At 35.1% G+C, this 13,390-nt stretch overlaps 1 protein-coding gene across 3 annotated transcripts in view; it reads right to left on the bottom strand.

Moving 5' to 3' along the window:
• Positions 1-4,835: 4,835 nt before the first annotated feature.
• The window catches only part of LOC110455389 (cytosolic purine 5'-nucleotidase-like), a 145,507-nt gene continuing 136,952 nt past the window's right edge, over positions 4,836-13,390 (bottom strand). For all 3 annotated transcript variants that reach the window (XM_021505496.1, XM_021505497.1, XM_021505498.1), the window contains 2 exons: positions 12,402-12,520; positions 4,836-6,637 (listed from right to left, as the gene is read on the bottom strand). In XM_021505496.1, coding sequence (XP_021361171.1) covers positions 6,416-6,637; positions 12,402-12,520 — 341 coding nt within the window. In that variant the 3' untranslated portion in view covers positions 4,836-6,415. The remainder of the gene's footprint in view (positions 6,638-12,401; positions 12,521-13,390) is intronic.

Below are 13,390 nucleotides of genomic sequence, written 5' to 3'. Positions count from 1 at the left end.
TCAAGTCAAAACTCACACAAACCCAAAATCTACATCCTGTGGTCAAATGATCTCCTAGTTACTACATGGTGTGTGTAATGATCATAAAAGGTGTGTCTGAATCAAATGAATGCTTTTTGGAGTTATTTTAATGCATAAAAAGGGATAGAGAACTTGAGGAAATAGTTTCAGTCACATTTCACATACTTTCTCTCTCATTGGAAATGTGGAATGAAGGAGATCTCCCTCCTTTGAGGTTTCAGAGGTTGACACCTATGCTTAATTTGATGAATGGGATGATATGAAATTGGTTTTAAAAAAAAGGATCTCAATCTGTAAGATTTAGTCGATATTAGAAGGTGTGTGCATGGGATAGGGGTGGGGGGCTTCTTTTAGAAAGAGGTATTTGAATGAGAGGTGCACAGTCTACACAATGCCCTAGATCTACCTTGATGTAGGTCTGATGCAGCTAGCTTGTTATGAAGTCACCAGAGATAAATACCTAATAAGAACAACATGTACTTATATCTCATCACAGAGAGGAAAGATGTGTCGGAGTTGTTTTATTACTTGTAAGAGTATTAAGTATACTCGAGGTTCATGCCAAAACAACTGTACTCTAACTTAATAATAGAAATTGAAATGTTTTCACTAATCTCTGGACTCAAAACTGAGAACTCGTGCAATTATTTATTTTAGAATCATATGCTTGTTGGTTTATTATTGAAACACACCAATTAGTTACTTGTCAAGATTTGCTCTTACAAACTTTAAACTTTGCATTTACTTGTGGCGTATTTAGTCTTAAAAGAAATGATATCTATCAAGTTAGATTTTAATATTCACCTTTGTCAACAGTAACATTGATAAATCTATCTAGATAATATGTCTGGTGTATAATTCATTCAGGCTTTCTGTAAACTTGTAAAAGTATTGTTTTTTTCTTCAGAAATGAGCTTCGACTCTTTGGTTTGAAAGTGCATGTCTATTCGACAAGTGTTTTGACCCTTCTCAGGGAAAATGTTATGTGACTTCTGATTTTGCCAAATGTCAAATGTCAACGGAAAGTATTTAGATAAAAAATAATTGCATATCTTCTATATACATCACATAATGTCTATTTGATGGCCTTTTTCATTTGTGACTTTTTAATACATCTTTATCATATTTTAGCAACTTTACAGTATTTTTATGGAATTTTGATTATTGATCTGTATGGGTTCCTGATTAAATGGGAGATAAATATACAGAAAAATGGTTGTTTTGTATCAACATTTAATATAATATATAGATGTATTTTGTTATCCAGATAAATATTAAAAACATGTGCTGTTTAATTTTGTGTTTTGTTTTATTTGTTTAATGTACACTTCATCAATTTTGGGATTTATTATTAGTTATTAGATTGAGACAGGATACTGTCAATGATGAGATAATGCTTAAGAAACCTTAAGTCTGGTAAACTTGGTGCATTCAACAGAATTTGCAAAATCTCTCGGGCAGTAGAACTCCTTTTTATAGAGTTGAGCAAAACAATCTAAGGGGATATGGATGGATAGTAAGCAATGCGGAAATAGTGGTAATTTTTTAAAAGACTAATCCTCAAAAAGGGCTGATTATCTTATATCCAAATTGTACATGCAACACCCTGTGGCCATATGACCGTGTGGCAGTGGGATGAATCTCATTTGTGTCTACTCAAGAAAAACTGATATATTTAAGAACAATGGATTTCTTGTTGCAACATTTGGAGCCCTTTTACGTAAACCGACGTGGAGACCAGGCTGTGTAGCATGTGACAATGTCAATACAGATTATAGCAATGACCACTCATAAATAATATTTAAGGAGAAATATGCTTCAATTGATGCATCTACCTGGTAATTTGTGTGTATTTATATGAAAAAATCATGGAAAAGATTTTTGTATAAATACAAGTAATAAGTTTCTTTTTGGCAAGGTTATGAGGTGACAAGGTCAGGATGATACCAGTCAAGTCACTTCTCAACTTTAGTCCGTCATTCGCCTTTGAACAACATTATTGTTATCACTAATTCTTAGTTCGTACTTATTTAGATTTAGATCTTTCTCAAATTTTAAATGTAGGTTCTCATTGCTCCTGATTTGTGCATGCTAAACTGATGGAAGAAAAGATGGCCACCGAGTAGCCATCTTTGATTTTGAAAAAATTTATCACCATTTCTCTGGAAGTTCTGGATGAATCTTTCCCATATTTCATATCCAGGTTTTCCTCCATCTGCGTGCTTAATTGTGAGACAGATTGAAACAACAAGATGGTAGCCATCTTTGATTTGTCAGTTAAAAGTGTTGTTATAGCTATTCTGAAGAACCACTGGATGGCAAATTGCATATATGTTGGTTCCTCATTATCCTATAGTTGTCTCAATTTTGAGACTGATTGAAAAAACAATATCGCCACCAGGCAGCCATCTTTTATTTGACAGGGGAAGTTTGTTATCAACCTCTTTCGTATTTCATTTGTAGGTTTATCTGGTTCCTTAGTTGTGCATGATTAACATTGAGAGCAATAAGAAAAACCAGATGGCCCCTGAAAGCCATCTTGTACTTATAGTTAACGTTTGTCATCATAATTTCCCAAAAGGTTCCTGAGGAATCGTCCTCATATAACATGTTGGTTCTCCTTGTTCTTTAAATGTGGATGTTTAATCTAAGGTTGATATGAAGTTACTGGGCTTAATACATGACAAAAAAATAACAATAGTTGGATATTTTAACCGAATTACAATAGGTGTTTTTTTACCAGGCATGGGCTTATTGGTGGATATATATGGTTTATATATTATTTACTGTCCCACTCTGTTGGGTCACGTAATTTTCTTCAGCAATATAAGAAAGACAAAAAAAGCAGATTTAAACCTGTTATTCAATGTGTATAAATTTATTTCTAAAAAGTATACTTTATGCAATAATAATGACTATATATTACTTAGTGAAAAGGCAGTAACATCAAGCAGATTGAGTAAAATGTTACAAAAACACAACGAGGTATTCTTTAAAAATGCAGATTTGTAAAGCAACCTAAAATACAAAGGATTACATATACCAAACATAAAGTAGTGTATAGTTACAAAGTGTTACCAAAATACGGTTCAAATAGTTAATACAAACATCTTAGTGGACAGTTACAAAGAGTTAACAAAATACGGGTCAAATAGTTCATATAATCATCTTAGTGGGTATAGTTACAAGAATTAAAAAAATACTTGTCAAACACAAAAATCTTAGTAGGCAGTTGCAAAGAGTTTACAAAAAACGTGTCAAATACAAAAAATTCTCTATCAAAAATTGCCATTTCAGAATAATCAATATTTAAGGAGATTTGCACCTAGGATCTAATTAAGATCAATTCATTTCCCTATACACAACTCCAATATATTTTATAATCTTGAACTTGAATTGGTACACGACACATTTAGTGGCAATACATAATTCTATAAACATGTTTCATCAAATTTAGGGTTTTTGAAATTTAAATATAAATAAAAGGTACAGATGCTGAAAGCAGTTTATGCTTGGTGATGTACATAAAACAGAAACACTTGTTTTATAACGAGTTACAATAGATTTAAAACCTTGCTATATTCCTACATACATATCTACATCGGTAAGCTACTCCTAATAAATATATCAGCAATAGATCTACACCACACTATGTTCATAATTTTTCAAAATTCTTATATAAATATTATTTCAATATTTAGGGAGTATTTCAGCTGTGGAACATCTTTCGTTTGGGAATCTTATAATATGTAATTTGTAAAACCCTCAAGAATTCAAATTTTTTATTCAGCTAATTATTTTGTTGTTCAAGATACATGGCTTGCCAGGCAGCAACTTATATGCTAACCCTGCCTTATGCAAATTATGTATAATTCCAGTTGCCTGCTTTGAAATGATGGTTGTTCCAAATACCAAGGTGTTATAGCCCCTAAGCCCAATGTATTATTTAAATAAATATAAACATGAAGTAAATACCTTCAGACAAATTTCTAATTCATAAATAAATGGGAGGCATTTCTCTGGTGTAACAGAGCATAGATCAATTTTACCTTACCAACATCTTAAGTTGAATCATAAATAATTTGTGAACAGAGCTTGGACAAACTTCTTTGTTAAAATGATAAAGGGCCATAAATCTATATATACTGGGGAGTGTGAGAGGTAAATTAAAAGCATGACGCTTCACTTTCCCCAAGATAAACGATAAATAAGTAAATAAGTTTGGTAAACACAGCTTGACATAATAGCAAGGGAGTAATGCCCGGATAAACATATTTATACACTGCTTTTACCATACGTATTGAGGAGAGGACTACATTAGGTTAAAATAACTTGTTGTCCAATCCGTTTGTATATATTTGTACAATAAGATATGTTTAAACTAAACTAAACCGGACAAACTTTGGTATAAAAAAATGAACAAAGGAACATAACTTTGTATAAGCATATATGGGTTCTCACTTTAGCATGCAACATTTTGCTTTCCAAATAATTAACATTAACATAAGTTCTAAAAAAAATGTGAATGTTGGTGAAATATTCAGAAAGTTATGCTCTTGAACAAATGAGGATGACACTCAGCCAGCCAGTGATGACAAGGCCTTACCATGATATGTTCCGTCATATACGGTTAGGAATTTAAGTACGGTTTGGCGCCAAAATACATTCTACTTGCCATAAAAGACGTGATTGTCAAAATGCAGGAATGGCTGCCTAGATAGTATTTGGCTTCATAAAGGAAGCTACCACGGGATATGTACGTATTAACAATATATACATAATAAGGTAAAATTCCACATCATGTGTACATGATGACATAACAAAACATATAATCTCTAAGTGAAAACTCCACACAAATGATTTGACAACAACATATAAGTACTTTACACAATTCTTCGGAACAGACCGACAGACAAGATGCAATTAACTGTAAATCACTTTATTTTTGTAATAAGTTCATTTTGAGAACTTTATTTCATTAATTTAGTGGAATAAGATAAAGTCTTTTGCTGTGAACAACGCTCCGAATAAAAATTACCTCCCTTATTTTAACCTCGATTCCTTTAAAATGATTGTAAAACTCACAGATTGGTCTCCAGAAAATCTGGCATGAATGGAACTTATCCTGTGAGTGTTTGAACTGATGAATGAGAGGAAGATATTTTAATACTGATATTGAAAATAATCATTCGGAATATAAGTGGATCTTCGCCTGGATTAACATGAAATGTAACTTTGCAAAATAAAAGGTGAAATACAGTAGTTATAATAGGGCAATGGGTGCATTACTAACCTTGTGTTTACCTTATTCAAAATTAAATACACACAAAACGGAGGTAAAACGTTTCATTATGACTCACATTCGAACATTAAAACTAGCAAACCAAAAAAAGACTCTAAAATTACTCTACTACATACAAACTAGATATGTTGTGACAAACTGAAAAATTAACAATCAATACCTTTAACAAACAAAGATAAAAATGGTGTGTCGATCAGCGGATACACTTCTATTGCTAAGCTTATTAACGGACATTTAAATAATTATTTCCATTATGAGGTAACCGGTATACAACATTAAAATATTTTATCACAGTACATGTACTAAGGTGTTTTGATTTTTGCGGTGCTAATATTCCATGAATGTCCAAAGCAACATTATGACAGGTTTTACAACAGTTTTAAAATGTGTAAGTATGATAAAACCCCATTCTGAATGAGACGACGTTGTCTATAGTGTCAGTAGTGTTCAGTTAGTAAACGTCTTCACGTTTAGAGAGGAAGTTTTTATCTTACTGTCGTCAGTAGAAAGTGTTTAACATGATTTCATACATTGTCAGGAATAATTAACTTGTTTTGCAGCTTTGAACAGTAATTATCTGACAATACATTGTTTTTATGTTGTCTCGGGTGAACCCTTTGTGATATGTTATATCCCAGAGTGAACCATTATGATATGTATTGTTTTTATGTCATATGGTGAACTGTATGTGGTATGTATTATATCTCGACTGAAATCTTTGCGATAGTTTGTTTTGTCATATTGTCTTCACTGTAAGATATCGGTACCCTATATACCAATTTTGGTAATTAATATCCTACAAACATACGTTTGTAAGGATCCAGTTTTATATGTGAAATTGCTGTTGAAATTACTTTTGTATTATTCTCATCTTACGGTTGTTCCCTTAGTAAAAAAATATTGTTTTTTCTTGACTACATTTTTCTGTTAATTTTAGTGTGAAATAAAAAGTAAACACTACAGTTATGAAATCTTAAATCTGTCCTCCATCGGAAAATGTATCCCTTCATGCAATAAAAGCACAGCACAGAACATCAGCATTAAAGTGACAACTTGGTCCAGATCTAGTTTGTTTTCTGCGGCAGTGTCAGTTCAGCTAGTGCTGTCACTGCTGTCCTCTTCCTCTTGTATCTGAGTACACTGACGAGGTGTAGATGCGTACAGGTGTGGCACAATGCTGTCGGCACGCTCCAGACGACTCCGACGAGCTGCTAGGTCTGTCTCGGGGACGTCACGTGATCGGGGCGCCATAAAGTCAACGTCTTTATCATCAGTAACGTGTGCTTCATGACCGACTGTCGACTCATGTGGCATCTAAATTAAATCATGATAAAAAAAAATATATATATAAATTTCTTTTTTAATTCAATTTTGATGTCTTTATAAAAGCACTTTTGTTTGGTATATTTGTGTGATAAAGGCTTTTCAAAGTTTAAAACTAATTCAAAAGCACAGAAACTGGCATAAGTTCTTTTATGAGGATATTTCTCCTCAACTTTAAGTCATGGAAATTAAAAATTTAATGGCAATTGATGTACTTCAATTAAGCATTGAACTGTTTTTGTATGCTATTTATGATCTATTTGAATGACACAGCTTAATACGCTAGCTTGCTTGCAAAGCTGTGTCATTCAAATAGATCATAAATACCATACAAAAACAGTTCAATACTTATATTTACATTTCTCTGCCTCTTATGTTCTTTTTTAACTTATAATTTATATTTAAAATTAAAAATGCCCGCCTTATCGACAGTCCACACAATTTCGTTCAATAATTTGAACAGGGTATTGTACCGTGCTGATTGGCAAACATAGTACTTTGAAATTTTAACAAACACTTCAAATTTATTCCACAATTCAGTATCAATACAATTGCGTATGATATGTCTATAGGGTGATTTAAGTTTATCAATAGAAATCTGAGCTGAAAGTTGGATTTTAAATTGTTCCGATTTTTCCCCGGAACAAATTTCGGGCATGGATAAATACAGTGAACACCGTGAATCCAACCTTGACCTGTACGAGGGAGTTATTTTTGGAAGTTAATTCAAAAGTTTCTCTTTGCTCCTTTTGTGAAGAATCCAGACGGGAATTTATTTGTTGATTATATGGGAATCTGACTACAGTCGGTAGATTCTATAACAGTCTTGTTATATAACATGTCGTGATCAGGAACTGAGGAAACCGTGGCTGCGAGACGCGTGAAACTGATATCGTTTGAAGTGAGTGATCTTGCGACGGAGCACAGGGGTTCGTTACAAATGTCTGAAATGTTTATGTGTGCTGTGACTCATATCAGTAGGTCTGTTACATATGTGTCAGAAGGTCTATAGAATATGTCTATTTCACAGACATTTGTAGCGAACCCCTGTTGATCAGTGCAGTGTAACAGACGATATTTCTGATAAATTGCATGAGTGTTAAAATTGTTACCATTGCCGACATTGGTGATTTCAACCAATGTGCATTTTGTACGATATTGCAGACCTTGGTCTTGTTTTTGTTGTAATAAATGTTTTTTTCTTTCTTTTTTTTCTTTTGCACATAAAGGGCCGGTTTCCAAAACGGCCCCTTCTCTGATTCAAATTTCCTGTTGGTGGTACATTGCCCATGCCGTTGTGGTCACAAATCTATAAAGTTTAAAGATTTAGGTCACTTGGTTTGTTTTTTATGGCTCCTCAAAGTTGTACCTTTCAGAAGCTGTCTAAGTGTTGATAAAATGTGCATGTTATGTAAAATATTAATGAAAATCTAATCAAATGATGGTCACCGTAAAGAATACATTCATGGCATGATTGTGACAAAAAAATCATGTTTCCATCGCGCCATTTGGCTGTTTTATGGAAGAAACAATCTCAAAAATGCCATTTTCGATGATAACATTTTAGACACAAAAACTGTGTTTTTTAGAGAATACACCCTTTTATGGGCGTTGGATGCAAACCAATTTTTATCCTATTAAACAGTACGTAATATGCTATTGATGAGAGGAAAAATCATCAAAATGTAAGTGGTGGAACATTTTCAAATGTTGGGTTGAATTAGCCTATGGTTGAATTGCCGATTTTCGACTTTCTTTAGATAATTAACAAAAAAACGAGAGTATTTGCTCGGTATGTTGAGAATATGTACACAGATATGAAAAAAAGTGAGAGAAACACTTTTTCATAAAAAAAATCCAAGATGGCTACTTCACAAGTCCCCGTGGTTGAAGACATTGGCTGACAAATAGACAGAACAACAAACAAAACGTGTTCCTTATGATTTTGGTTGGTTTTCGCATTTACGGGAGTGTTCATAGCTACGGGCGATTGTATAATACCTATATTTATAAGTTTGGTTAGTCACATGGTAACGGGGATCTTTCATATCGAGCCCCAAACATACTTTCGACATATGCACTCCGTTGCCGCATGGAAAACTATTTCAAGTTTTGTCGGAATTTCTTTACCTGTGGTTGTAATGGTCGAGGGTTTTCCAGCGTCCTGTAATACCCAAGGTAGTACAAGATACTGGAGATGTGCGCACACATTCCCATCGTTCTCTCTCCAACTGGGCACTGGCAGTAGTAGTCCTTTATTGGGGCCTCAACATCGGGTGAAACGGTGAACCGTATCCAAACGTTATATTTCGTTTGGCTTTTGTGTCGAGAATGTATTTGACATCGGAGAAGGTCTGGGGAGTGCTGGTAAAGCCACACCTCATAGTCTCCGTCATCACTTAAATGTTCGGCGATGTAACCAGGAGCCAGAGATATCTGATACGTTCCACACGTAATGGTTCTCAAGTAATCAAGATCGAGACGGGGAAACAGTACGGAAGATGCATCCATCTTGACAAACTCGGACCTTGCCCGTCTAGATAGATCCGGATCTGTCTTGACTCTCTGAGCTAAACCATTCGGTGTTGTCAAACGGTCCTTCATACGTTCAGCCATTAGCCTATCTTTGGCATCTCTCTCTGGAGATCTCTGGTAGATCGGTCCTCTAATACCATTCAGACAGGCTGTGACGGTTCGAAGCAAAGCCTCGATGACATTGATAAAGCTGTTAGACACCAATTGCGTTCGGAAGAACGTCCAGTGTTTCAGACGACCATGATAGGATTCCACAATCCACCTCGATTTGGTGATAGTTCTGTCAAGATTTGCTTGGACGTCAGAATGTTGACTTTGACCGGGTTTCAGGTATGACGGCATGCTAGCATTGAGGCCAGAGGCTTCGAGAACTGGTAGGACATCTCTAAAACCTCGGTCAACGACAACGTTGTCGTCTGGTTGTAGCCAAGTAACTAGCTTGTCCATGACTTTTTTTGTAATTGTAGCATCATTTTCGCTGCCAGTGAATGGTCCTACTGTGTCCAGAATGTAGCCATCTGGTAAGGCGATGCTCATGAATTTGAGATAGTTTCTCTTCTTCTGGCCACAGTAGGACATTCTCTGGAGCTTGTGGTCGGAGCTTTTCTGGATATAAATATAGGTGCCATCTAATATGGCAGTGGCTTTATCTCCAAAAAATGCTTCTGAAAAGACAGTATTGTGCCCGAGCAACTGTTCTCTTGTCAAGTGATCCGGACCTAGAAATTGTGGGACTATCGATGTGTCTAATGCCTGTACTATGGAGTGGAAAGTTTTGGACACACTTGACTTGGAAATTCCAAAAAGAGAAGAACACTGACTCCAGGAAATGTCGGTTTTCAGTTTTACCCAGAACAGTAATAGAGCATCGTGTGTAGTCTTGGTATATATACCAGATGAAAGATATGGGGAACAGTGCGAGTGGATTTCGAGGAACTGATCTTTGGACCAACCTGTCCAGGCCATGCATGCCGAGTCATCAAGAGAAGAAAAGCTTATTGTAAACGCAGACTGGTTCTGTGAAAGGACGTGCGACACCTCTAGGAGGTCATTAATGATTTCGGACGATTTTGATGGTAACTGAGATTCCAAGGAACCTCTACCATCAAGGACAACCTCTGTAGACGGATCTAAGTCGTTACCAATAAGGTGAATGGAGCAGACGCGGGATGAGGTGGGACACCACAGTTTGTGTGAATAGATCAGGTGATGTCTTGCACGTTTTGGTAAGACTGATGATTTTGTTCCATTTCTTGCAAAGGTAACAAGACAGAGACAGCATTTTTTGTGTGAAGATGATCCATTCAAAAGATCATGAAGGGTCAGCAACGGCAGGATATGGGACGGGGAGTCGTCTTCTTCCTCTATTTCCTGGTTCTGCTCGGGTTCAGGTTCAGGCTGATTTTTGTTCCGAAGATACTTCATGTAGCACTTCTGGCAAATAAGTGCTTGTTCCTTTGCTGACATCAATCCTTGTTGCACCAGCGTATCTAGGAGCCATTTATATTGTGGACTATTTACATTGCGTGCACTTCTGTTCTTATTGCCACTACGTTTCTTGAAGTATACTTGACACCCTTCTCCAACACATTTACCCTCCATCTTGAAACAATAACGATTGGTTTATGAAGCGTCGATAAAGTAACAAAATAGCAAGCCACCGATGATTGCTGTAAACAGCTAATACTTAGTAGTTTGGTACAATTATGCGAAAATGTGTGATAAATAACGAACAACTAATTACACAAAATAACAAGACAATATAATAAATCACATTCAATACCTCCAAGAAGCGCAGAATTGATTGATTACTTAGAACAAAATAAAGTATTTCATATGGATAATCTATCTATTCGATGTGGCGTGGTCGGCAGGCACAAAGAAAGTGAGACAAGTCAGGGTCCCAACCCTGACAGAGCCACAACGCTTTGGAGATGGGACAATAAAACAAGGAAAGTGAGACAAGAATAGCTAGCGTCGAGTCAATGATTCCGTAAACGTATAGACAAAGACAAGAAGATACGGATAAATGTACAAGGCCACACGATCAGAAAATTCAGAAGAGGACAACTTGAGATAGAACAGTATTCATGTATCAGGGTGTCCTCAGTGTAAATCTTTATATCGATACTGTTTATTTAGTCGTTACACATCATAAAACTGTCATGAAAATATCCGCTCTGATATTCAATATAAAAGTTTGTATATAATAAGCTATATAATAGGGTTTCAGACAAGGTTGTTACTCATTTCCCCTTTTCTTTCAATTTACAACCACATTCAGGCGGCGATATGAGAACGTTCCACCACATGGAATTAGCTGATTTTTGGTACACATATGAAACAAGTAAAGCTCTATCCGATTTTCTGATGGAAATTTGCATCCAAAACTATATAACGGGAGAAAATTGCAATTTTATGGCATTTTTCTTCATAATTGTGTCTCTGCAAGTGCATTTTCATCCGAGAATTTTTTTTTTTATGTTTTATGAATAAACACGATGTTTTGGAAATATTTATCAAAAGAAATTTATACTATGTTGCGAATTACAATTTCGAGATAACCTTCTTTTATTTACGAACTTATGTCTTTGATGCTGAAATTGACAACTTTATAAAAATACATTTTCACTGAAATTATGAAATCTGGGTGTCGGAAAGGTGTAAAATTATTCTTCGGAAAAGAAAAAAACAGTAGTTGAGCTAGATAAGAAATTATACGGGGGCAGGCTCCTATGGAGAATTAACATTACTGGAAACAGGCCCTTTACAATGACATTGTCAAGTCTCACAATGCCCAGCGATATTTCAGCAGTCGTCATATTTATTTACATTATATATTGTAGTTCCGGTCAGTGTTGTATTAATACGCTAAGAATTGTGTCTCGTGCTGCATGGTAATTAAAGTCCCATCAACGACACAGCTTTCAAAGAGGCTATATAGTGACAATGCTATGCAAATGTAAATATACAGAAATACATGGCCATTAAATCTAATACATGACCATTACAACCAAGTTAATGGCAAACATTAATGGGTTTCCCCATTAGATGCAAATTAATGGTTATTTTTCAGTAACCAAAGAGGTATTCACACACAAAACCATAGTAGAAAATAATGGGTTGGTGTATTTTCATGGGTTTGTCATGGCTTATTAATGGATGCAGTGTATGGTAGTGTTAATGGTATAGTGTGATTTAGACACGACATTTGACTTACCAACATGGGCGGGGCTCGGAATGCGTACGAAAATGGGTAGTGGAGCAGGTTGAGGAATGAGGCAGCATACAGGTCGGCATACCGCATTACCTGGCTGGCAAAGAATGTCTGCCGTGACCCTAACAAATATCAAACATACATGTACGGTAGCACATCAATAGTATATGTCTTAGAAATGTCTCCAACACAAATTTGTCTTGTCAGATGATTGGTATACCAATGGAGTGTAAATGCTTGAGATTTTAAACTGTATTGAAATATACTGACTTGGCAAACGAAAATTGTAAAAAGAAAAAATCTAAATGTGAGGATTGAAGGAGAGATTTTTTTTTTCTGATTGCTTGTATTGGAATTGATCTAAATCGTATCTCCTAAAGAAAAATAATAGAAAATACTTTAACAAACATTTTAAGGGATTTATTTTTTAATCACACAGTGTTTTGACAAAAAAAATCATTTCAAAGGACCTAGATATTTGTACATTTTTGTACACTATCGTCAGGTTAAACAGGATATTTTTCCATTCTATGGCACCGCCACTGTATTACCCTAGCAGTTTGGATGGCATTCATACCAGCTTTAAATTCCATGGCTAATGCTATTCCGTCATAACTATAACGTTACATAACAATGACTCCCTATGGAAGATTGCTGTTCTATTTATTGAACAAGCATGCAAGATACACACATTAATTTGCACTATATGCTGAATTTCATTTATTTAACAGTTTTCTTTAAACATTAAATTTCTACAAAAATGGTAAGTATAAGTGTTTTTGGCATTTACACTCTATGTGAATGAGAGCTTTGCAAGCAAACATCATAATGCTTAATTAGATCTAGAAAGATACAGCTAAGAATATTAATTTGTATTTTTGTTTGTTTTTGTAAAATGTTTACCACTTAGTTTTTGATATCTGTAGACTAAATTAAATTCAATCGATAAAATGGAAATTGTAAGTTAACAGCCCCCCCCCCCCCCCCCCCCC

The sequence above is a fragment of the Mizuhopecten yessoensis genome, unplaced genomic scaffold (assembly GCF_002113885.1).
Source record: "Mizuhopecten yessoensis strain PY_sf001 unplaced genomic scaffold, ASM211388v2 scaffold8213, whole genome shotgun sequence".
NCBI lineage: Eukaryota > Metazoa > Mollusca > Bivalvia > Pectinida > Pectinidae > Mizuhopecten > Mizuhopecten yessoensis.
The sequence above is the reverse complement of the archived record's forward strand: the minus strand, read 5'-3'. Positions and strand labels throughout refer to the sequence as shown.